General features: G+C 35.7%; 2 protein-coding genes across 10 annotated transcripts in view; one reads left to right on the forward strand and one right to left on the reverse strand.

Annotated features, from left to right (window-relative positions):
* Window positions 1-117: 117 nt before the first annotated feature.
* LOC123911049 (protein KRTCAP2 homolog) lies at window positions 118-5125 on the reverse strand. 3 transcript variants are annotated; one of them, XM_045962375.1, is made up of 6 exons: window positions 4984-5125; window positions 4213-4371; window positions 2748-2799; window positions 2423-2489; window positions 929-959; window positions 118-234 (listed from the first exon to the last, which is right to left on the reverse strand). In XM_045962375.1, exons 2-6 carry the CDS (start codon window positions 4366-4368, stop codon window positions 163-165), a joined length of 378 nt encoding a protein of 125 aa, XP_045818331.1. In that variant the 5' UTR covers window positions 4369-4371; window positions 4984-5125; the 3' UTR covers window positions 118-162. The 3 variants fall into 3 exon arrangements, with proteins under 3 accessions (XP_045818331.1, XP_045818329.1, XP_045818332.1); XM_045962373.1 differs by lacking the exon at window positions 118-234 and having other exon boundaries at window positions 616-959; window positions 4984-5121; XM_045962376.1 differs by lacking the exons at window positions 118-234; window positions 4984-5125 and adding an exon at window positions 4769-4926 and having other exon boundaries at window positions 616-959.
* A 37-nt stretch (window positions 5126-5162) lies between these two features.
* The window catches only part of LOC123911047 (protein translocase subunit SECA2, chloroplastic), a 36582-nt gene continuing 15749 nt past the window's right edge, over window positions 5163-25995 (forward strand). For 2 of the 7 annotated variants that reach the window (XM_045962366.1, XM_045962369.1), the window contains exons 1-21: window positions 12910-13264; window positions 13335-13539; window positions 13638-13702; window positions 14016-14136; window positions 14251-14342; window positions 14570-14635; window positions 14739-14803; window positions 14902-14989; window positions 15167-15232; window positions 15362-15477; window positions 15965-16055; window positions 21748-21831; window positions 21931-22023; window positions 22120-22215; window positions 22319-22404; window positions 23481-23559; window positions 23687-23800; window positions 23969-24064; window positions 24158-24221; window positions 24343-24632; window positions 25045-25100. In XM_045962366.1, the coding sequence (XP_045818322.1) occupies window positions 13097-13264; window positions 13335-13539; window positions 13638-13702; window positions 14016-14136; window positions 14251-14342; window positions 14570-14635; window positions 14739-14803; window positions 14902-14989; window positions 15167-15232; window positions 15362-15477; window positions 15965-16055; window positions 21748-21831; window positions 21931-22023; window positions 22120-22215; window positions 22319-22404; window positions 23481-23559; window positions 23687-23800; window positions 23969-24064; window positions 24158-24221; window positions 24343-24632; window positions 25045-25100 (2201 nt within the window). In that variant the 5' untranslated portion in view covers window positions 12910-13096. Of the gene's footprint in view, window positions 6836-7312; window positions 7369-8259; window positions 8530-8629; window positions 8867-9012; window positions 9133-9798; window positions 9928-12909; window positions 13265-13334; window positions 13540-13637; window positions 13703-14015; window positions 14137-14250; window positions 14343-14569; window positions 14636-14738; window positions 14804-14901; window positions 14990-15166; window positions 15233-15361; window positions 15478-15964; window positions 16056-21747; window positions 21832-21930; window positions 22024-22119; window positions 22216-22318; window positions 22405-23480; window positions 23560-23686; window positions 23801-23968; window positions 24065-24157; window positions 24222-24342; window positions 24633-25044; window positions 25101-25995 lie in introns of those variants that run through there. The other 5 variants (XM_045962367.1, XM_045962368.1, XM_045962370.1 and 2 more) reach the window with 3 other exon arrangements.

Raw genomic sequence — 25995 nt, forward strand, 5'->3', positions numbered from 1 at the left:
GGATTTCAGTTTAATGCACATGTTCAAATCACGCCATTGTTAAAATTGTTAAATAGAAGTGTCAGATAAATCATAAATCACTCTTCTTGTAATAGGCCTGTGAAACTATTGCAACTATGGAAAATTCTCTATCGATGCTTTGACAGCAAGCATACAAAATGATTAAGCTCTCCCACTTTGCTTTTTAGTTCTGGAGTCCCTTGTTGAAACTGCTGATCCAGAGAGCTTGTTGACCTCATAAGAGCAATACAGCTGAGAACAAGAAATTACATTCATGCAACAAACAGTAGAACATCAACAATGGTTTCGTAAAAAATGTCAATTGATACATTTTATGGTTTTTAAATAATAAACTATCCACAGTTATCCCATGTTTCGATCTTTCAAAATAGTAAACCCATTTTTCGGGTGAAGAATACAAACAATATCTTAATAAGAATTGGCTATCCATATAAAGATAACGAATGCTTTCTCCTCGTTCATATTCTTTTCTTGCTCTTAAAAACTTGCACCAGCTTGGCATGATTATATATGAATAGTAAAAGTGATCTGCTTTGCTTTCTTTTCGCAAAGACTAGGGATAAATTAGGAAAAACCCAAAAAATTATGAACAGATTTCTAGAAAGAAAAGAAATGCCAATATTTTTACTTTCACTATTTGGTGAAGGGAACAATTTCGCCTGTAAAATGACTGATTGGATTTCAGTTTAATGCACATGTTCGAATCATGCCATTGTTGAAAATTTAAATAGAATCATAAATCACTCTTTTTGTAAGTTACAATACTAGGCCTGTAAAACTATTGCGACTAGGAAAAATTCTCTATCAATGCTTTGACAGTAAGCATACAAAATGATTAAGCTCTCCCACTTTGCTTTTTAGTTCTGGAGTCGCTTGTGGAGACTGCTGATCCAGAGAGCTTGTTGACCTCATAGAGCAATACAGCTGAGAACAGGAAACTGCATTCATGCAACAAACATTAGAATAACATCAATAATGGTTTCGTAAAAAATATCAATTGATACATTTTATGGTTTTAAAATAGGAGAAAACTTAGCCACAGTTCTCTAGGTGCTTATCAAACTGTTCACCAATAAAATAATGTCAAGTGGACTACTAACCCACGTCAGCCTTGTTATGAATATGAACTAACCTCCTGTTATCTCTCACTACTTCCGTTAACCCTCACAGTCACAAACATTGAAAGTATGTCACTCTCATCATCGCTTGAAACAAACGCCAACATCAATGTTAACTTATCAATATAGTAGATCTTTAGTGGTATCTTCTACAATTAGATTTTACATCAATTATTTCAAATTAATAAAAACAACTCTAATTTATTCTCTCAACACTTCAGAATGTGTCTCAGGTGCTGATTCCTCTATATGTGACACTTACAAAACTTTAGAATATTTGATTCTCAAATTGAGAGAACCAGAAGATTAATGATGTGGAACTTCCCCATTCCAAGTGATTGTTCTTGTTTTTTTCTTAAAAAGTGACTATTGTTCTAAGAAGTAAGAACTGTAATTAGTTCATAAAAGGTGTAGAAAGGACTATTTGGGTGTTTGTTGGAGGTGGCAAAGACACAGTTGTTCTTTGTGGCTATTCCGGCAAGGTGGTTGGTTCATGAACTATCAACTATGGCAGAAGTGTCGATCAGAAACATTGGGGGTAGTTGTGCCAGGAAGATAAATAATTGTGTGGGTTAATCGTGTGATAGAGAAGTAACGGAAGATAAATACTTGACTATTTTGATTTTTACTTTACAAGACCCTTTTGATTCCATTGAAAAATTATGCTCTCCGAAACGGAAACATCCATCTAATTTTTTGCAATTAGCAAGTTCAGAATTAGGCTGCTAAAACCAATTTGGATTATGCTACTTACGAAAGCTTTAGGTCATCTATTACTTTATTTACCTAAAAGCAGATTATCACATGATGCTGCCAGCTCTTTAACAATGTAATGTACTATTGGTTATATGACTTATATCACAACAGCAAATCTAGAAATCTAAGTTATTATTTACCTAAAAGTGCATGATATCTTGGTGTTACCAGTTCTTCTTTAACAATGTAATGTACTTATATCACAACGGAAAATCTAGAATTCAATGTTATCATATAGCTTATGATGGTAAAGGGATAAAAATCTACATTCATATTGATATATGAGGGGAGGTGAAACAAGAATGCCAGAATCAATAAGAACTTATACCAAAGGGTAATCAACCTACTTAATTATTGTCACTTTGCACTACTTAGACAAGAGGGGTTATTGGCATTTGAGATGCGCTTCTTCTCCTTCCCATTTTCTCCTTTTTTAGAAAGAAATACTACAGATACTACACTTCCCGTTGAATCTCTTCCTATTGTTCATTATTAAGGGAGAGAGTGGGGTATTGCAGAGAGCATACCATGTAGTGATGCATACTCGGTGGACAGTGCTTGCAGCAATCAAAGCAACGACTTCTGCTATTATGACTGCAAAGTAAAGACACCATCTTCAATTTTTGAAAATATAAAACACAATACTGGAAGTTAAGGCATGCATGAATGAATTGTACATGTGACACCAGAAAGAATTGAATGCCTAATCCCATGTTTCGTGCAATTCTCAAGTATAAAAATGTAGATGTTCTTAAAAGTTACACTTCCACTTAGTATTCATTCTGTTTTACTTGAATTTTGAATTCGATTAATACAGTTTGTCATCAACTTCCATCAGCAACATGTACTTACCAGCACCCCAGCCAGATTTTGCACCGGTTGTCTCCTGAAAATTTCCAATGAACTGCAACCAAAATGTAAATGTGAATAACTTAAAATACGAAATCCTGGAAGAATATACGTAAAAGAAGATAATTTAAAGCAGACTATACAGGTAAAAATAGCATTCACATATATCTTGTTAACATAAAAGTGTACAACAGTCCACTTAGTACTATGATGAATAAAAATCCTCTGTAACTGTTAAAGTAGGACTACATCGACCAGTGACCAGGGAACCACTGTATACAGGAACATCAACCTATGAACTATGAAGTGATAAAAGTAGGAATTATCTTGGTTGTCTTAAAATCTTGACTTCAATTTAGAAAATAGAACTTCTCATAGGAACTAGAAAGAATAATGCAGTACACATTTTGATACCTTTTAGAGGCAAACCTTTACACATATACAAATAGATTATAATATTTTAAAGGTAAATCTTTACACAAATACAAATAGGTTATAATATAGGCGATGACTATGGTGGACCACTTACTTAGGTCTTGCACCGTGCAAGACTGTTTATAACCAATACATCAAAATATTCCATCAAATGTTATGATATACTATCCGCACCAAATCTCTTTTGATCTCTTCCCCATTCTTTGTTCTTCGTCAACAGGTGCAGATATGGAAACGACAACCCTTCTTCATCTCCACTGATTGGCCATTGGGCAACGGATCTCGATGAATAACTATTTAGATTGATGTGGTGAAGGGAGGAGACTGCTTTCCACCCTTGGGCAAAGCCCAGTTACCGACAGGAGTTGTGGTGGTTGGGTAGTTGGCGGGAGGTGCAGCAACGGCAGTGAGAGGACGTGTGTTCAGTAGATGGCGTGATGATTGGACGAGGTGCGTCGGACAGTCATCGATCAGAGGCGGCGGCGGTTGTGCGGGAGTCTTCTCCATCTTCTCTTTAATTTCATTTTCTAATTTTTATTTTTTTTGAACAATCATTTTCTAATTTTTTATTTTATATTTTTGATCGATGGTGTTTTATTTTTCTGAGAAAAATGGGGAAGGTGGGTGAGAGATGTTTTACAAAGGAAGGAAGAGGCATGGTTATGGTCTTATGAAGATGTGATGTTTGAAGGTGGTGCAGACAAAACTCAGGGGACTATGGATGTGAGAGAGAAAAGGAAAACGATTCACTATGAAAGATACAACATAAGCTATAATAAGACTTCAAAATCTAATGCTAAATAAAGTTTGTGCACAATACGCCACCTAATGTGGTATTTCATGTTAGACAAAGCCTATATATACCGAGAAAACCAAACACTAATGATAGTATTGAAATCGAGTTAAGTGATACATATTTTTCATTTCTGATGTCACAAACATATTTTTTCTTTCGTCGATCTTACTACTCCAAAGATAAGTAAAACTACAAAGATAAGAAAGTGGGCATGCAAGATATGGATTCAGAACTCACAGTTAGGAGCACAAGAAATAGGAGAGAGCTGATGAACCCTCCAAGTATTGTGTATAATTCCGAGGATGCAAGTTTGCCACGGTACATTTCTTGAAGCGAGAGGATGACAATGAATAGAAGAAAGGAATACGTCATGGAACTCCCAGACCCTGCCATAGTCTTCTCATAGCAAGTATAGCAACAGAAAACAAAGAAACAATTATTAAAACAGCCAAAACCCAAAATTATAGCTCAAAAATGAGTTTTTTTTTTTTTTTTTTTTATCAAACTCAAAAATGAGTTGTAAGCAGAAATAGAGCAAGTACATGAACTATAAAGTCTCTTATACCAAAATTACACAGGCTATAATCTAGTGTGAAAATCATATACTATAATCTACACAAACATTTTTCATTCAAAAAATCTACTAAAATTTTCTAGTCAAATTGAAAACTGGCTAATCAATGTATTCAAAAATTCCTCGCAAACATCACAGAGCATAAACACCGGATTTCGCTCTGGAGCTAAAAAAATACAAAATTCAACAACTACATCTCAATGGATCTATCAATGTTACCAAGGCACATCGATCTGAAGCTCTCAAATGTAAAATACCCAAAGAGAAAACCTAATTACAAGTTACGAGATCAGAATTTCATCAAATTGAAAAACCAATTCATTATTCAAAGTAGCAAACAGAATCAGCAACGAAATGAAGATCCAGTAATTTCACGATTCCATTGGAATGGAATCTCGCATTTTCTCAACAAAAGAAAAAGAAGAATTACGTACCTCACTCAGATCAGAAGATACAGATTCAGTTCAGATCTCTCTGCCACACGCGATCGTGGTGTTTTAATAAACGCGCCCCTTACATTCTACGACGAAAACCCAAGGGTAATCTCGGTATTAAAAAAATAATTAAAGGACAAAATCGTCTTATCATATAAATGTTCTTGTACCATTTCGGTATTAAGAAACGACGCCGTGTAAAGTGTAAACCATTTCGGTATCACCGGCGGTGTTTGAATGGAGGAGTTACCGGAGTGTCCGGTGTGTCTCCAAAGCTACGACGACGGAACCGCGATTCCACGAGTTCTATCATGCGGCCACACCGTTTGTGAAGTTTGTCTTGTTGAGCTTCATCAGCGATTTCCGAACACAATTCGTTGCCCAGCGTGTACACAGCTTGTTAAATACTCTCCCAAACAAGGTCCTTCTTCTCTTCCAAAAAATATTGATCTTCTTCGACTCTGCCTTCAACAACAAGACTCTTCAGATGAAAACCAGTTGCGGAAATTGAATCAACAGTCCTCGATCAACGATGAATATTCAGCTCGATTTTGGTCTGATGAGTTTTATGTTGCTTGGAAGGATTGGATTCTTCCGCACGACGCCGTTTCGGTTGGCGAGGATGGTTTTGGTTTGTTCAGTTCGAGTTCTAAGGGTAGGGTTTGCTTTGGAGTTAACCATACGGTGAGTCTTGTTCCGGTTGTTACTTTGCATACTGTTAGTGATTTGAAGTTTAAGTTTAGTTATGTTGCTTGGGTTATTAAGTGTTTGGAGGGATTGACTGAGGCTGCGAGGGACGCTTTATGTTTGATTCTAGAAGCTTCCGTGAGGCAGAGTAGGATTTGCAGGGTTTATGGGCTGTGGAGTGAGGTTAGTGATGGTTCTCTGTATTTGGTGTGTGAGAGGCATTGTGGTAGGCTTTTGGACAAGTTTGGTGGATTGTGGAATGGGGATGGTTTTGAATTGGATAAAGGCGGGGTTTGTAGTTTTGCAATGATGGCTAAGGGTGTCGTTGAAGCGGTGATTGCTTTGAATTTGGAAGGTTTGGTTGCTGGATGTTTGGGACTTTCGTGTTTTTCTTTTGATGAGCTTGGTGGCATTTGTATTGATTTGAATGAGGTGTTGTTGATGGGAAGGAAGATTTGGGATGAGGTTTCTGGTGGTGCGGGTGATGAACATGAAGCAATGTGTTTAGTTTGTTTGGACAATGAGATTTTTGTTAGCGTGGAGGTTTCGTCCAAGTTATTGAACAAGGGGGTTATTAGTCCAGAGAGTGGGGATTCACGATATCCAGTTGGGTATGGCTCAGATGTGTGGCCATTGGCTTGTGTGTTGCTGCGGCTTCTTGTTGGAAATGCTTTCCCTCGGATTACCTTGGAAGTGAGTGAAGAGAATGGCCTTGACGTTTCGGCTAGTTACACTTCTTGGGTGGAGAAAGTTAGTTCTGTTGTGGAAGAAAAATTTGGGTCTGAGTATCTGTCACTTAAGCAGACTCTCTGCAAATGTTTAGACATCAATCCGGGAAGTCGTCCAAATGTGGTGGATGTAAGGAAATGCATTCAGGATGTGCTAGTCAAACATCAATTTGGTATTTTGGGAAATACAGAGATTACAGTAAATAGGAACAACATAGACCACCCTATGATTCTTGCCATGTTGTTCCAGTTGGTTGAGGAAAGTTCTAAGGAGCTGAGAGAACATGAGGTGAAAGAAAATGGTAGTCAACCTGATTTTCTTCAAGGTGCGGAAAACAAACCCGATGAAGACCTTGTTGCTAGCTTATCTAATGGAATGACTGAGCTTAAAGATCTGCAAGGCCATCTTGGTTGTATCACTGGATTAGCTGTAGGAGGTATGAAATCTGAGTTTATATTCAAACGCTGTAATATCTATCAATCATATTTCATGATATAATTTGTTGCATGTCTGGATGACAAGATACATAACACTATTTTCGAGGTATAAAATAAATTATATTTGCATTTTGTTATCAAAGGGGTGAAGTGGTAAGGTTTTCAATCGAGTGATAAATAGGTTATCCGATGATTGATATTTGTCACGGATCTGGACAGAAGATGAACTTGAGGCTTTTGAGTTTGGTTTGGTCACAGTTCGTAATACCTTCCATGCTTTTCCTTAAAATGTTATTACTAATGTGCAATTTGGTGTGGTACTGTTTAAGAAACCTATATGCTAGGCACTTAATTAGCATATGCGTTGAGGTTGCTTCACCTGTTTCACTTGTGATGTTGTGATTTGTTAGTATATGTGACGATCATGCAATGGAGAATTATATTTCACTCTAACAATCATTTCTTTAGTTTTGCAGGGGGGTATCTGTTTAGCTCCTCTTTTGATAAAACTGTTCGTGTATGGTCCTTGCAGGTAACACTTCTAAATCACAATTACTTGATAACATTCTATTGGGTGCTTTCCAAATAGCATAATCTCATTAATAATCTTTGCATGAGGATGTCATCATTAATTTTAAAGTAAATGTAATGAAATTAGAAATTTATTTTGATACTTTCCGGTAAATAAATACTCCGGTGTTTTTTCCTGCATGACACCGGGTAGCAGATAGCCAGATACCTTTTGACATATGCTTAGCACTGATACACACAGAAATGTTAATAATAACCCACTCTCTAATACTCTCTTTTTAGGACGCTTTGCTATTGATTGAAATTCACGTGGATTCTACAAAATTTAATTGGTTCCACATAATTTGGTGGGACCCATTCCCAAAATAGTTGGATCCACTTTTCAATCAATAGAAGAACATGTGTTTAAAAGAGAGTGTGTTGCTAGCACTTCCCAGTTCTCATATACAAATAAATGAAAGGAAGTAAGAGAAAAATAGATGGATGGGATAATTTCTCATTTGCATTCGTGATACACATGCTTCCCTTTTTCTTTAAAAAAATTTAGATTTCCTTTTAAAAATAAATGCAAACAAGTGTGTTTGCTCTAGAGTTTGTTGAATTGTAGAGATGACTTCCTAAATTATAATTCTATGGCAAATTGCGATCAATATATTTCCTTCAAATGCATGTGTAATTTAGCTATGTAGGATTATTACACTTTTTTCTTTACATGAAACTGGAAAATAGCATCTTGAATGCTGGATTGTTATGCAACCTCAAAGCATGATCCATAATAATTGTTTTTTGAAGGTACAGTCTTTTGCTACAGAGTAGTATAGTTGTTATAATGATACAAGCTCTTCCTCTGTTATTCTGTTGACCGAGTTTCATCCATGCAAATTGTATGTAGGACTTTTCTCATTTGCACACATTTAGAGGTCATGAGAATAAAGTCATGGCTCTAGTTTATGTTGATGACGAAGAACCATTATGTATAAGTGGTGATGGTGGTGGGGGAATATTTGTCTGGGGGATTACTGTACCTCTTAGGCAAGATCCCTTGAGGAAATGGTACGAGCAGAAGGATTGGCGTTTTAGTGGTATCCATTCCTTGACTGCTTTCGGAAATCTTCTCTACACTGGAAGTGGAGATCGAACAATAAAAGCTTGGTCATTAAAGGTGAGTGTCGTTGTCATTGTATACACATGTTGCAGCCTTAGACAAAAGCTTCAATGCAAAGTGCATTCTTTGGGTTGCTGTACTTACTACATTTTTCCAGGATGGAACTTTGATGTGCGCAATGAATGGCCACCAATCTGTAGTTTCCACACTTTCAGTATGTGATGGTATTCTTTACAGTGGTAGTTGGGATGGAACCATCCGATTGTGGAGTCTTAATGATCACAGCCCGTTGGCGATACTAGGGGAAAATTTGCCTGGAGAGATGAAGTCTATCCTGGCTATTACTGCTAATAGGGATTTTCTGGTTGCAGCATATGAGAATGGATGCATAAAGGTTTTTTTGCTTTTCTATAACTGTGTTCCTTCCCTTTAAAAGATCAAAGAATTGTAGCCCATTTAAAATGAAATATACACTCAATCTTCATATAATCATCTCCTGGCATTGTTAGGTAACATCTCTTTTATTTTTTGCTTGTTTAGGTCTGGAGAAATGACGTGTTCATGAATTCCAAAACATTGCATAGTGGTGCCATTTTTGCTATGAGTATGCATGGAAAATGGCTTTATACAGGAGGTTGGGACAAAAATGTTAATATACAGGTAGAAATGAACTTAGTGAAGTCAGCTTTCTAGGTTAATTATCTAATCTTGTGCTATGTATTTGGGAGTAATACGGACAGCTTTCTATGTTAATTATTTAATCATGTGCTATGTGAAAATTCAATTGAGATTGTTGAAGTTATAGGGTTTTACATTAATTGAGAAGAGATGGTTATAGGGTTTTACACAAACATAGAGAAAACTTGAGGGAGAAGATATAAGATATGAATGTGTACAGCTGACAAGAAGAATAGAGTTTAAGATTTTGGGGAACTAGTTAGCAGAATAGTGAGACACAACCTATCAGGCAGGATGGTACCGCCCCATGTTGGAGTTATCAGGTTTTGCATAAATAGGAAAGGAAAAGAATAAATATTTTAAATTATGAATATGGTTTGATATGATTGATGATTTGATACAAAAAGACTATTACACTAACCCTAATCTACACAAATATTTATTAAATAGTTAAACATATCATGATAATAACCAACAAATATGAAACTAATCTTAAGAGATAGTATGAGATACAAGATACTAATTCTATGAGATAATCTAATATACCTCAAGATAATTTATAATATTAAATATTGTTGTATCTTCGAACTACAGATATTATTTGTTCAATTATCATAGAAAATCATTAAATAGAGTATTGAATTGTAGGAATTATCGGGAGATGAGTTTGAACTGAATGTCAACGCATTTGGATCCATTCCTTCCAGTTCTGTTGTGACAGCTATATTATGCAGCCAAGAAAAACTTTATGTTGGATATGGTGACAAGTCTATCAAGGTATCCTTCTTCTTTCAATGATATTAGCTATTAACTGTGGGTTCAACTAATATTTTTGTATTTCAACAATAGAGAGCATGCTTTGTGTTGCACAAATGAAATATTGACATAATTGAAATCACATGTTTTGGTTGCACAAACTTTCCCATTACACTTGATTCAAAAAAAAAAAACTTTCCCATTACACTTATTTACATGTCTCGGTCAATGGAAACTTGAAAGAGAAGATAACTCAACCTAGAGAAGAAAATGCATTTTTAAAACTAGACAAATTGGAGGCATCCTATATGTGGATGATCAATCAGGAAATATTACATGGTTTATGTAGTGTAACATCTGACCTATTTAACAATGAAAATGTAAAATGATAAATTTCTGCTCACTCCCTAAATGCTTTACTGAAAAAAAGAAATATTTGAAACTTTGAAATTGTATGTTCAGCTTTATAGGGATACCACATAAATTATTCTACCGATGGTGTAAAGTAAACACTATTGTTGAAACATGTTGCTAGATTTAAATATATACACCCTGACGGAGAGTTGATTTAAAGTTTATTATGCAACCTTTTATCTCTTTTGTGAATGCCTATGATATCCTCAAAGACTAAACAGCTATTACTAATTTGATTCCTGCAGGTTTATCGTGCTAAATAGTTTGATTGCTCAATTCAGTTGAATGCTCGGCTTCCAGAGTGCTTGTTAATTAACAATTTTCAGCCATATGTAGATAAGACAATCCAATTTTACTTGCAGGGTGTTATGTACATATTTATCAACTAATATTTTCTTTTTGGAGCATTGGTTCTTGGGGTTTGTATATAAGTTGACAAGAAATGATTATATTGTAATGTATTTAGTTAATATAATCAAATTATATCCCGCCTTGTGGTGCTGCTGGGTTATCATCCATCATGACAGATACTTTTGGTTTGTTAACCGTTTCTTTCAGGCTTGAACAATAAATGTTACTCAAACCACTCGGGAGTTCATTGATAGAAATTAGGTATTTGAAACTCAGAAAATTGGGAAAACAAATTATTGGAAAGGGAGAATTAGAGCAACTGCAGGAGAAAAGTGAAATTATTGAGAGAATATTTGAACAGCGGGTATCTTTGTGATTTCCTTTAACAAATAATTAACAACGTTATGTTGCAAAGGGAATTAAAGGTGGATTGATCACGCTTGAGGAGATCCAGTGAAAAGTTCAATGGAGACAACCCTCACCCGTTGCAAAGGGAAGCTTGCGTAGCTTTGAAAATTAATTAAGTGAGGTTAGTGTAAGTTTTAAAATTAGAAAGGAGGTGAGTGTTATTTGAGGAGAACTTGGGGAGGTGAGTGTAATTTTCTTATTTTTTTTAAATATGAAATAGGAAATAATTTGGTATAGTCCGTGTACCATAATATCACATAGACCTCTTTGATCCAACAGTGAAAAATTAGTTGTGCATTATGCACAGTTTACTTCACTCTTGCACATTAGAAAAAGCCTCATAAGGCCAAAAAAAAAAAAACTAATTTTTAGGTAAAAAAAGAATCCCTAATTTTTTTGGTAAAAAAAGAATCCCATATAAGTATGAATTTGTTGGATGCAACTTGATCCCATATAAGTATGAATTTGTTGGATGCGGGCATTGATAATTTCAATTTGTTAGGTTATGGTTTATTAGGCGTGCAGGAAGATGTTGTAATTATTTGTATTCTAATTTGTGTGTGAATCCCTTAAAATGTCTCTTTAGTATATAAGGGATATTGTTGTATCTTAAGGATTTGAGTACTACTTGTTCTTATTAATACAATGTTTGCTTATGAAAAAAAATAAAATATGTGTGCAAGTGTTGTTCACAATCCAACAAATTCAAATTTGAAAAATTGGCTTAAGATAATTTTAATTTCTATCTTATTTTTCAAATCTCGACATAATTTTTTATCAACAATTACCAAAAAAAATGGTTTGTCGAGATAATTTATAAAAAAATAACTTATAAAAATATAGTTTTCGTTAACGTGAACTTATAAATTAACATAAAACGTTATTTTTTTGCATAAACTGTTTTGCATAAGTAGGGATGGCAAAAAAACCCAAACCCGAGAGACCCAACCGAACCCAAACCCAAGTCAACGGGCGAAACCCGATTTGACTGGGTTTGGGTGACACCCGATAATATGGGTGTGGGTTTGGTATCAGTCAAACCCACACCCGAAACCCATACACCCACCCGAAATATTTTATAATTACCTAATTACCCCCATAGTCTCCCTCAATTTCCTTGGAATACCTTAATTTTAGTTGTAATTTAATTTCTTAAAAGTCTATGTTGTAATTTCTTGAAAGTCTATGTTTGAATTTCCTTGGAAGACCTTAATTTTAGTTGTAGTTTAATTCAAAGTCTATGTTGGAATTTAATTTCTTAAATTTGCAAATTATTTTCAAATGTGCTGCGGGTTTGGGTGGAAAAAACCCGAACCCAATGGGTGTGGGCGTGGGTGTTGTTTTTCCACCCGAAAAACCTTTGGGTTTGGGTTTGGGTGATGATTTCGGGTGTGAGTTTGGTAAGTGTCAAACCCACACCCATGGGCGCCCGTTGCCATCCCTATGCATAAGTTAAAAAATAAGTCAATCCAAACAAGTCATTAGGGCTCGTTTGACCCAGCTTTTTTTAGAGCTTATGCAAACAACTTATACAATATAAATTAGGTTTTATGCTATTTTATAAGTTTACACTAGTGAAAATTGTAATTTTATTAGCTATTTTATCATAAACTACCTCGACAAACTTATAATAATATATAAAAATTGTATAAGCCGTTTGGATAATCTCTAGAGAAACTCCGTCAAACTAGCCCTTTATATCGTAATCAACTTTTTTTTTTTTAATCAAACGTAATCAACTTTCTTAGTCATTGTATTATAATAATCAACTTTTTTTTAATCTCTGTAAATTATTGATTTGTTTTTTAAGATGTAAAATTTTGATGTTAATAATTTTTGCGGTGTTTATCATTTTCTTGTTTTGCGGTTTTGGAGACAACAAACCGTTTTTTTCTTCTTCGGTTGAAGGACTCTGAGACTAGCATCAACTCTTCTCCTTCGTCACGCAACATCATCTTAACCCCACTTTTATTCATTCTTCACAACTTCAAAGCACAACATAACCACACCTCTTCTCATGGCCACACTCTCACTCTCACACCCATTCCCACCTTTCTTCACCGTTCAGAGAACCACTTCTACAACCCACCACCCTAATGCCTTCTTCATTCGACCTCCTCCTTCCTTCACACGCCTCCCACATCGTCGTTTCGCACCCGCATTCGTTGCTACAGCCTCCATTAAGGTCCGTTCTCTCCGTGCCCATCAACTGTTCGATAAAATGCCAATAACTTACTGTGTGTTTGACTTCGCAGGAAAATCTTGGTCGCATTCATAAGACTTTCACTGACTTCACTAGCTTGAACCACTGGGTAGTTAATGACTATTTCCGATTAGTGAACTCTGTCAATGCCTTTGAGCGTCGGATTCAGGCACTATCCGATGACCAGTTGGCTGCCAAAACTGAGGAGTTTCGTCTCCGGCTCAAGCGTGGGGAGACGCTTGCGGATATCCAAGCTGGTTCACTATTCTTTTACTCTGTTTTTCATTGCTTTGTTTGATAATTAATCTTTTTACTGCTGGTTTTGATGGAATTTTGGTGAAAATGCTTGTTTCAGAGGCGTTCGCTGTTGTTCGTGAGGCTGCGAGAAGAAAACTTGGAATGCGCCATTTTGATGTTCAGGTCTCACTCTCTTGCATCTTTGTATTTGTTGTATTAAAAAATAATAAAAATAAAGTACGGAGTTCATTGTGTCCGTTGTATTAAAAAATAATAAACACAAAGTACGGAGTTCAAAATGTGAAAATCAACTATCCAGATTTTGACAATCTTATAGTTTGTTATAGTTTCGAATACATTTTTATTACAATATCAATTGTTAAAGTGCACTTCTAGTCACAGAATGGCCAAATCCATTAATGTCTAATTCTATGCATATTTAGTTCATAGAAGACGAAGTAGGTATTTGTTCTTGATGAAAATTTCATGTTATTAGATTATTGGTGGAGCTGTGCTGCATGATGGGTCCATTGCCGAGATGAAAACTGGAGAGGGGAAAACCTTAGTCTCCACCCTGGCAGCATATCTTAATGCTCTGACCGCTGAGGGTGTCCATGGTATGTCTTAATGCTATCACTTTAAAGCTTTGATTGTTTGTTGGGCAATTTCTTCAGGTACTGCAGGCACTTAGCTTTACAAAATGACATGCTCTGACCTTGATTTCTTTGCAGTTGTAACTGTGAATGATTATTTAGCTAAACGTGATGCTGAATGGATGGGGCGTGTTCATCGTTTCTTAGGTCTTTCTGTTGGTCTTATTCAGGTAAATTTTCTCTGCCAGTAATAAAATTTGTTTTTATCTATGATTTTTTGGTGGTGGGATAGATATGAGCATGTGTTTCGACGACATAATGTACAAATGGACTGGGTCTGGTTTTCAATAATTTTTGTAACAGTAAATGCATAATATAAAGATTTTTATATATTAATTAATAAAATCTCACAGTAGCACCTACTGTTAAACTTATTATTTAATGTTTGCATGCGCAGAAGGGGATGAAATCCGAAGAACGGAGATTCAACTATAGATGTGATATAACATATACCAATAATTCGGTAATTACAATTTTCAGTTACTATTGTTATCTTCTTAGTTTTGCATTTATTTATTGACGGTGCATGTTTTCTTGTGTTCCTTTTCTTTCCCGTCTTACATTAGGAGCTTGGCTTTGATTACTTGAGAGATAATCTTGCTGGAAATAGCGAACAGCTTGTTATGAGATGGTAATGTGTAATACTTAACTAAAACTTAGATGTTGTGCTTTTTTCTTTTTGGTATGGAATATGATTGGATTACTGGCGACTCTTCTGCATGAGTACAGGCCAAAGCCATTTCATTTTGCTATTGTTGATGAGGTGGATTCAGTCTTGATTGACGAGGGAAGAAATCCGTTGTTGATCAGTGGTGAGGTAAGCTAAAGAGTCATTTTTATTGTGGTCGACTCTTATTCAATTTTTTTCTCTTTCTTTTTGCAGTCTAGTCTGTCATCATTTTGAACTTTGAAGTTCAAAGTCTACTTAGCCTGTGTTTTTTAACTGCATGAACTCAATGGTATACTGTTTATTGCTTCTCCTTATGAATCACAGGCCAGTCAAGAGGCTGCACGGTACCCTGTTGCTGCAAAAGTGGCCGAATTGCTTACACAGGGCATTGTGAGTAAATTTTCTTTCATTACATCATATCATTTGCTCCTTTTCTCTCTCTTCAGCCATTCTGTGAACTTCATTTTATTGGATAATTGAAGAAAATAGTTTTATGTACATATTTTATTTTGTTAACAGCATTACACCGTGGAACTCAAAAATAATTCGGTGGAGTTGACCGAGGAAGGAATTACTCTTGCTGAAATGGCTCTAGAAACAAATGATCTTTGGGATGAAAATGATCCCTGGGCTAGGTGAATTTTCTTCTGCTTTGAATATTTATCGAATGAAAAACTTTACCTTTCACTTTGGTTTCTGTTTACTTGTTTTTTTAATCCAATGGTTGCTCGAGAAAAAGTAGGTGGGAATTAACATAAACATATATTTATAGATTTTTTCCATTGTGTTTTTTTTTGTTGAACAAATGGTATAACAATAACATCGCAGTGCAGGGTTACATTTTTTTTATTCCGTTAAAATAAGAAGATGAAACAAATATAACTCGACTTTGTAAAGGGCACTCCTTGAAAAGGCCACACGAGATTCATTTTTCTCTATTGGACACTTCATCTGGAATCATGACTTCGATGTAGACTTACAAGTTACATTAGTTATCACAATCATTATTATGCTTATACTTACAGAATACTAGCTACTTTATGGGGAATTCGGGCTAACACGTGATTGGAATGTTTATGTTCAATCAGTTATACATGAGTACTAAGATTTGAGTTACTGCAGATTTGTGATGAATGCTTTAAAAGCTAAAGAATTCTATCGCCGAGATGTGCAATACATTGTCAGAGATGGAAAGGCTTTAATTATAAATGAGGTAATATATTCAAGGTTTCGTTATGTTTTTAATATTAAGCATTTCTTATTTATCTCAGCATACCATTGACGTGAGCATGCAATATGACACTTATCCAAATTAAAAAAACTGCAGGACACAAAACCCTTGTGCGTGCACACACACACGCGCACACACATAAAATAAAAAAGGGTATACAGAAGGGTTAGATTCAATGTGAGTCTATTATAGGCTGCCTTACCTAAATATATAACAGAGAAAATTTAAGGTAAAGAATTCATAATTGATAAAATCATATTATATAAGTTTCAAGGATTACTATGTTGGGTCAATGAGGGGAGCCTATGAGTCTGGGGGATCATCACATTAGACTTTGAGCAATCTGTTGGAAAATATTTAGTTTCCTAGTTTGTTATTTCTAGGAGATTCTAAGCTTATCTATTATTTCCTTTTATGTTTGTACTCTTCCTATTTAAACCAGCCTTGAGCTGAGGAATAATACACAACAGTATTTACTTATTATTTTCTACATGGTATCGAGAGCTCCAGATTTTGGGGGTCTCGCTTCCGCAAAACCCTAGCCGCCGTCGTGTTTACAATCTGACCACGACGACTGATTTTGTGTGCGGCACTGTTCACACGTGGTACTGTTCACACGCCACTGTTCATTTAAAATACTGTTCATCGGAGGTACTGTTCACGAGTACTGTTCACCGGCGTTACTTTTCTTTGCTGCTTCCGGTACTCCTTGGCTAAGATTATTAATTATGACGTTTTTTAATTCTCGACGACGATCATCCACTTTCAAATACCGTCGTGAATGCAAATATTGTCATCGTTTGGGACATACTATTTTTCAATGTTGGAAATTACATGGTCTTCCGCGACCTTCAAATCAGAAGAACAAAGGTGGAGGTGAGGGTCATACATTCCAAGCCAGTAATTCTGATCAAGAGCATCAGTCTTCTTCAATTCAGCTTTCATTCACGATGGAACAACTAGACAGACTGAACAAAATTCTTGAATCTAACACTCTTTCTGGCTCTGTTGCCCCCAAAGGTACTTCTGCCCTTTTTAGTGTCAGTCCCAGTCGTGCTTGGATAGTAGATTCGGGTGCAAGTGATCACATGACTGGTGATTCTACTCTGTTTTCTTCTTATAGTCCATGTGCAGGTAACCATAAAATAAAAATTGCGGATGGATCCTTTTCAGCCATTGCGGGTAAAGGTTCGGTTGTGTTGTCTCCAAGTCTAACCCTTAAAGATGTTCTTCATGTCCCAAATCTATCTTGTAGTCTCATGTCTGTCAGTAAATTAGCCCAAGATAGAAATTGTCAAACTAATTTTTTCCGTACTCATTGTGTTTTTCAGGATTTGAACTCGGGGAAGATGATTGGTAGTGCTAAGGAGAGTGGAGGACTCTACTACTTCGACATTGAACCTGAATCACAACTACCTTCCAAACCAATAAGTTCATGCTTTGAATCTTTTTTAGTTTTGAATAATAATAATGATGATGTTATGTTATGGCATTCACGATTAGGTCATCCTAGTTTTCCTTATTTAAAACACTTATTTCCTGAGTTATTTCGTAATAAGGATTTATCTTTGTTTAAATGTGAAGCATGTGAATTTGCAAAACATCATCGTTCTCATTTTCCATTACAGCCCTACAAACCATCAAAACCTTTTTCTGTTATTCACAGTGATGTTTGGGGCCCTAACCGAACGAGTACACTTTCTCATAAAAAATGGTTTATCACATTTATAGATGATCACTCAAGAGTTAGTTGGGTGTACTTGTTAAAAGGGAAATCTGACGTTTGTCAGGCCGTAAAAGATTTTGTTAAAATGGTGCAAAATCAATTTCAAACAAATATTCAAGTATTTAGAAGTGATAACGGCAAAGAATATTTTAACACAATGTTGAGTGATTTTTTTCGTGAAAATGGAATTGTGCATCAAAGTTCATGTCCTAACACTCCCCAACAAAATGGAGTTGCAGAAAGAAAAAATAGGCACTTGTTGGAGGTGGCTAGAGCTTTACTTTTCGCAAGTAAAGTACCAAATTATTTGTGGGGTGAAGCAGTTTTAACTGCTGCATACTTAATTAACAGAGTGCCCTCCAAAGTTCTTAATTTTAAAACTCCAATTCATATTTTCAAAGAATGTTTTCCTAATGATCGTGTTTCAAACGATTTGACCTTAAAAATCTTTGGTTGCACTGCATTTGTTCATGAACATAAGAATATTAGCAAACTCGAACCGCGTGCTATAAAATGTGTTTTTGTTGGGTATTCTCCAACCCAGAAGGGATATAAATGTTTTGATCCAAAAAACCAGAAAATGTTTGTCACCATGGATGTTATATTCTTTGAAAACAAACCTTTTTTTGACACGCATCTTCAGGGTGGAAATTTAAATGAAGATTCGTCTCAAATTGAGGACATGAGTTTTTTTAACTCGTTTCAAACTGAGGACATGAGTTTTTTTAATAATTTATCTTTGCCGGTATCACAAAGTTCTAAGACTTATACTTCTGCACCAACGAAAAATGACCATGATTTTTTATCTAATCCTACTCCTGTTATGAGTAGTGAGCTTGGTGAATCCGAGCCTACATTTTCTCATGAAGAAAACAATGAGAATCTTGAAAACAATGATAATGATGATCTAATTGAAATGCCACAAAATAATGAGTCATATAAAGATAATAGGTTTGAAGCAGGAAACAAGACTTGGAAAGGAAAGGTTTTTGTGAGAAAGAATCACAAAGAAAGTGATGAGTCCACATCTCAACACTGTCATGAATCTGAACTGGGGGATGATCAACTTCCTAAAAAAAGAAAAGGTAAGTCTATCTCTGTTTCTGAGAGTCGTATTTTGTATCCTGATATCGATGATCCTGTGGCTGTTAGAAAACCTGTTAGATCTTGCACTAAATACCCATTGTCCAATTTTATATCATATTCAAATTTGTCTTCATCTTTTTCTGCCTTTACCTCAAAATTGTCTAGTGTAGAGATTCCAAAAAATGTACAGGTTGCTCTAGAAGTTCCAAAGTGGAGGGAAGCTGTACTTGAGGAGATGAAAGCTCTTGAAAAGAACAAAACCTGGAGTGTTATGACACTACCGGATGGCAAGAAGACGGTTGGATGCAAATGGGTGTTTACTGTGAAGTATAATTCAGATGGGTCAATCGAAAGGTACAAGGCTCGATTGGTGGCTAAGGGTTTTACTCAAACCTATGGTATAGACTACTCAGAGACTTTTGCTCCTGTTGCAAAATTGAACACTGTCAGAATTCTCTTGTCTCTTGCTGCTAACTTAGATTGGCCCCTACATCAGTTGGATGTTAAGAATGCTTTTCTCAATGGTGATTTAGAAGAAGAAGTATATATGGACATTCCTCCTGGCTTTGAAGACAAGTTTGGATCAAATGTATGCAAGCTAAATAAGTCTTTGTATGGATTAAAGCAGTCTCCTAGAGCTTGGTTTGAAAAGTTCACTTATTCCATGAAGAAACAAGGATACATTCAAGGACAAGCTGACCACACCTTGTTCACAAAGTTCTCCCAAGATGGAAAAATTGCTGTCCTAATTGTTTATGTTGATGATATCGTCCTTACTGGAGATGATATAGTTGAAATGGCAAGAGTAAAGGAGAAATTAGCATTAGACTTTGAAATCAAGGACTTGGGATCCATGAGATATTTTCTTGGTATGGAGGTTGCTCGATCAAAAGATGGTATTGTAGTTTCCCAGCAAAAATACATTCTAGATTTATTGAAAGAAACAGGAATGAGTGGATGTCGACCAGCAGATACTCCCATGGATCCTAATGCAAAACTTTGGGAAGAAGGTAGTGTTCCTGTTGATACTGGAAGGTACCAGAGATTGGTTGGGAAACTGATTTATTTGTCACACACTAGACCTGACATTGCTTTCTCGGTTAGTGTAGTAAGTCAGTTTATGCATTCTCCTTTTGAGGAACATCTTGAGGCAGTCTATAGGATACTGCGATATTTGAAAGCAAATCCCGGAAAGGGATTATTTTTTAAGAAGACTAATGAAAGAAATGTGTCTATCTTTACCGATGCTGATTGGGCAGGTTCAGTCACTGACAGAAGATCAACCTCCGGATATTGTACCTATATTTGGGGTAATCTTGTGACATGGAGGAGCAAGAAACAAGGAGTTGTAGCAAGAAGTAGTGCAGAAGCTGAGTTTAGAGCTATGGCTCAAGGTATTTGTGAAGGATTATGGATCCACAGAGTCCTAGAAGAGCTTAAGATGAAAATTGAGCTTCCATTGAAATTATACTCTGACAGTAAAGCCGCTATTAGCATAGCTCATAACCCAGTTCAACATGACAGAACCAAGCATATTGAGATCGATCAACATTTCATAAAAGAGAAGTTAGATGCCGGAATCATATGTCTACCTTTTGTAACTTCGAGTCAGCAAACTGCAGATATCTTGACCAAAAGCTTAGCAAGACCCACCTTTGAGCATTTGATCGGCAAGTTGGGCATGATAGATATCTATGCACCAACTTGAGGGGGGGTGTTGGAAAATATTTAGTTTCCTAGTTTGTTATTTCTAGGAGATTCTAAGCTTATCTATTATTTCCTTTTATGTTTGTACTCTTCCTATTTAAACCAGCCTTGAGCTGAGGAATAATACACAACAGTATTTACTTATTATTTTCTACACAATCACATAGTTGATTGAACACCACATTTTCACCCTAAACCTCAAGGCATTAGGTATATGGGTCTTGTCACTTATATGTTGCTCAACATCCACTTTCCATCCAATGTGAGACTTCTAAGTTCTAACACTTGACACACCAACAATCTCCCCCTCAATGTGAGTCCGTCCATTCATTTGGGTATGCTCCTCTCAAGCGAAAGATTTTTCATCAACATACACTTGCACCGTTATCGGCACAACATCAACAGGACACGCCACCTGTCCACTACATTGCCAGGAAGACTTTTGATACAAGGAGCCGATTACATCTAGTAAACCATCGACTCTGCAATTTCCTCCTAAAACCAGAGAGCACTGTTAACAAACATATCCTACCTAGTAGAATTAACCATGTACAAGTGCACTACAGCCATAAAAAATAGTATCTAATTATTATTGATAATTTTCTCGGCACCCTTTTTATATCGCCTTCATCGATGAAGATGACACACCTACTCTGGTTTAGATGAGGGAAAAATGAAATGACAAAATTGTGGTAAATATAATTGATACGTTACGAGAGTACTCTGGTTTATTTTGCTGTTTACTTTTTTTTTTATCTCATACTATCTGCCCTTTTCGGATCCAGGCAGAGTAATAATTAGAGGAAAGAGGCAGGAAATAAATTTTAGATGAGTAATCTACTACCCTTGGCATCACTCTCAGAGTTTGATTGCATCATACTATGAAGGAAAGAGCAATCTGGCTGGCATATTATCGTTGATATTGTAGAGCTTATAAGTCATTCTTCTTTGATAGCTAGATACAGAACTTATGTTGGACTATTCAAAGCATGGGAACTAATATGCACGAGTGGTTTTATATCTCTAAAATTACCGTTTTCCAGTAATTCCTGCAGCATTCTATGGCTTTCATTTTCATTTAATAAATACACAAATACCTTTTGCTGATACTTCTTTAAGAATATGATTATATGTATGATAAACAAAATTTGTCAGCTGACAGGAAGAGTTGAAGAGAAAAGGAGATGGTCTGAGGGGATTCACCAGGCTGTGGAGGCAAAGGAAGGTTTGAAGATTCAGGTATATATATGGAGGTTCTCTGATTCTTTTATTTTGTTGTTGACATTAATTTGATCTCAATTATTTGATTCTAAGTTTCAATGTTTTAAATATGCACAGGCAGATTCTGTTGTCGTGGCACAAATTACGTACCAATCATTATTCAAGCTTTATCCAAAATTGTCAGGAATGACTGGAACTGCAAAAACAGAAGTGAAGATTAAATAGATTAGACAAATTTGATTTGTCATTACTAGTACAAGTTGTGCATTTATGAGTTCTTGATAATCATTTATCTCATCATTGTAGGAGAAAGAGTTCTTAAAAATGTTCCAGACGCCAGTAATTGAAGTGCCCACAAATCTTCCTAATATTCGCAAAGACTTGCCTGTTCAAGCATTTGCTGTAGGACATCTAATATCTATTATTGATTCTTAATTCTCATTAGTTGTTACAACCTTGATAGTAAATTGGTATTTTTTCCATGTATATGATTTTCGACTTCAAGACTGCTCGTGGGAAATGGGAGCAAGTTCGCCGAGAAGTTGAAGATATGTTTAGACAAGGGCGTCCGGTCTTGGTTGGGACAACTAGGTAAAATTGTGGCTGTTTTATGAATGTTTTCTATTACTTCATTTATGTTTAGCATTCTTTTTTCAGAACAAGTGATGGTTACAATTACTTCTTTCCGCGTCCGAAGGACCTATACATATTGCTCACCATTTCTTCACTGAAATGTTGTGGACAGATATGCATAGGTATTGAAGAGTTTTATTGTGTTTTGGACTTGCTTCTTATGTATTGTATTTTACACCTTTTTAATGGGATGCATTTTAGTTTGTACTTTTAATTTTTTTAATAGTTATTTATCGTAAGCAAGTAATTAAGTACAATAATCTGTCAGTGTTGGCTATTTCATGTTATACATTAGCTCTAGGTTTTTAGTTTCCATATTTTCTAGGAGATACCATGAAGAAAAAAACCTTGCTCTAATCCCTTGCTGGAAATTTGTTTTTTAATTGAGGCTGATAGCAATTCCATCAATTAGAAGAAAGCATGGTTGTTGTTGTTGTGTGTCTGTATCACATTATCTGTGAATGAATATTTAGTAGGTTAAAATTTATATTTCTATGGTCTATGAATTTCAAGTTACCAATAATCAATTGAAAGAAAGTTGAATTTTGAAATTATTAATGAGGGCACTGTCTTGCAAGAAATTATTATTTCGAGGACTATAAACCATTACTAGGTCTACGATCTACTGCTGACACCTTAAGCTTTTTTAGGGATTTTCGGTGTTGAAACGGGACCCATTTTAAGTAAAAAATTGAACTTTGTCCATGTTTCAAGTTTCTACATAAATGGGCTTTTACTTTGAGGAAGCAAGCCCAAAAAGCCTTCATCACATTTTTAGTGTCCTATAGGTGAACTTTTGGGATAGTTGGTTTGTGACAATTATCTTATGTTTTGTTACCATATTATTGAAAGAATGAAATTTAGTTTTTGGCATTAATGCTTTGCACCTGCAGTGTTGAAATCACTGTGTTTGGGATAAAATATGCTCTTTGAAAACCACCTTTTTTACATCAAACCACCTTTCTGTTTTCATTGTCATAATTGTTGGTTGTATGATAATGGAGAATAATTATTTTCACTCTTTCCCTATGCAGTGTAGAGAATTCTGAACTTTTAGCTGGTCTGCTTAGGGAGTGGAATATTCCCCATAATGTTCTGAATGCTCGACCCAAGGTTTGTGAAAATTTAACGCACTGTACCCCGTCTTTCTTACACATAACTTAGATAGCCCCTCAATCTCTCCTCCAAGTTTTGCCTTTCTCACCAATTCTCCTTACTGCCCCTCATTTAACTCCCTCAGTATGCTGCGAGAGAAGCTGAAATTGTTGCACAGGCAGGACGGAAACATGCCATTACAATATCTACAAATATGGCAGGCAGGGGCACAGATATAATCCTTGGAGGAAATCCAAAAGTAGGTAATCAAATATGGATCCTAGAGTGTTTTTTTATGACGTATTGAATGTCTGGAAAAATAATCATTTACACCTCTTCTATAATTTATATGGTGTTTTTAATTACACATGTCCCTTCAGCATGAGTTGGTCGTAGATAAAAATTTATTCATTTTTTATGGGTATAGATGCTTGCCAGAGAAATTATAGAGGATAGCGTGGTTCCTTTTTTGACACAGGAGGATCCAAATAGTGAACTTGCCGGTGAGGCCATTTCAGAAAAGGTAATTTTTTGGAACTGGTAAATATTTTGAAACTTCTTTCTTTTAATTTTATTTGTTAAAAAATACAGTTTCTGGATGAATCTTTTGATATAGATGCTTCCAAAGATAAAGGTGGGATCATCATCATTAGCCTTACTGGCTAAGACAGCCTTAATGGGTATGTGATTTTAGTTGAGAATTATTTTTCATTTCAGATCAAATTTGCTTGTTTTATTTTGTTACTGTTACATGCTTTTAACCTGAAGGTGTTATATTCTTTGCAACATGAATTTTTTTAGCAAAATATGTATCGAAAAGTGAGGGTAAAAGTTGGACATATCAGAAGACTATATCTTTTATCTTGGGGTCTGTTGAATTGAGTCTTTCGTATAGTTTGAAAGAGCTGGAGGAGCTTGCCAATGAAGAATCTGAGTTCTACCCACTTGGTCCAACGGTAGCACTTGCTTATCTGGCAGTTTTAAAGGATTGTGAAGAACACTGTTTGTGTGAAGGGTCTGAGGTAAAAAGGCTGGGGGGTCTTCATGTGATTGGTACATCTCTACACGAGTCCCGAAGAATAGACAATCAGGTGGGTATTAAGCATTGCAACAGTTAAAGTGATAGTAGTATGTTAGATCTTGCGATTATCTCTTTTACGGTTTTACCATTCCCCTTGGATGATCAATAGCTAGAGAAAGATGTTAACCAACATTCATTTAGTTAGGTAGAATAATATTAAATTGTTATGAAAATAAGGACAGAAAGATGTTAACAATCATTCCAATTATTTAGGGAACAATTTTAATTTGTTAAAAGATAAAGGGAGAAAGGGGGAACTATTCCAGTTCTTCATGTCATAAAGTCAAAGATATTTAACTTTATAGCTAACAGCTTAAATTGTGAAGCAAAAACACTTGAATGGTTTTATATCTAACAATTATTATCGATATCCGAGACCAATGTTTTGCTCATATTTCATTTTTAATATTCTTTTTGTCTAGCTTCGCGGCAGAGCTGGAAGGCAGGGTGATCCAGGGTCAACAAGGTTTATGGTCAGGTAGAAATAGTATATTGCTGCTGCTCTAACTACATGTTTTTTATATACATAAACCAAAAAGGGTGATTCTCCGTCTTATAGAAAAACTGTTTTTTTTATTATTGGGTGCTATCTTTCATCTTTGTATTAGGATGGTGTTTACTCAATATCAAAAATAGAAGACAGAATTAAATAATTGTCTTGGTATTTGTGGATCCATGCTAGGTTTCAGTTTTCATGCTTTTACACTGGCATGCTAACGAACCTTCAACTCATGGATAAGAGAAGAAAAATAGAGAGTGGGCTGGAGAGTGTTAGGTCAAGGGAAATAATATACTGTGGAAGGAGAAACAGGAACGGGAGTAAAGGGGTAACGGCAGTGGGAATGTAAGTAATAGAATGTACACAGTACAAGTGGCAGCAACGTATGGCAGAAGAGATTTGTGCAGTGATGAACAAGGAAAGAGGATGTGAGGGGTGGGAAATAGTGGTGATGATAACATACCTCTTTGGAGAATGATCTGATTGTTTAGGCCACGGAGGGCCAAGGTTTTGTATCAGTTTTGATTGTTTTCTCTTTCACTGCATTTTTTTCCTCTCGGTATTCGTATTGAGTAGTGTTCCAATAACTGTATCCTATAAATGTGCATCAAGGGTCAACTTTGAGTCCATATCTTTTACTTTTGGTTTTAGACGTGCTGGCCAAAAATATCCAAGAATTGGTCTCCCAACAGATGTTTTTGCAGAGGATATAGCCTATAGCCTACATTTGCCTGCGTGTTGAAAAGTAAGTAAACATATGTCTAAACAAAAGCATTGCTTCTCACACAATGTGGGTTTGGGACGTACGCCCAACCATGGGAACACCTATCCAAACATACTTGGTCTTAGTTGATAAGAGAGAAACACATCTTAA

The sequence above is a fragment of the Trifolium pratense genome, linkage group LG2 (assembly GCF_020283565.1).
Source record: "Trifolium pratense cultivar HEN17-A07 linkage group LG2, ARS_RC_1.1, whole genome shotgun sequence".
Taxonomy (NCBI): domain Eukaryota; kingdom Viridiplantae; phylum Streptophyta; class Magnoliopsida; order Fabales; family Fabaceae; genus Trifolium; species Trifolium pratense.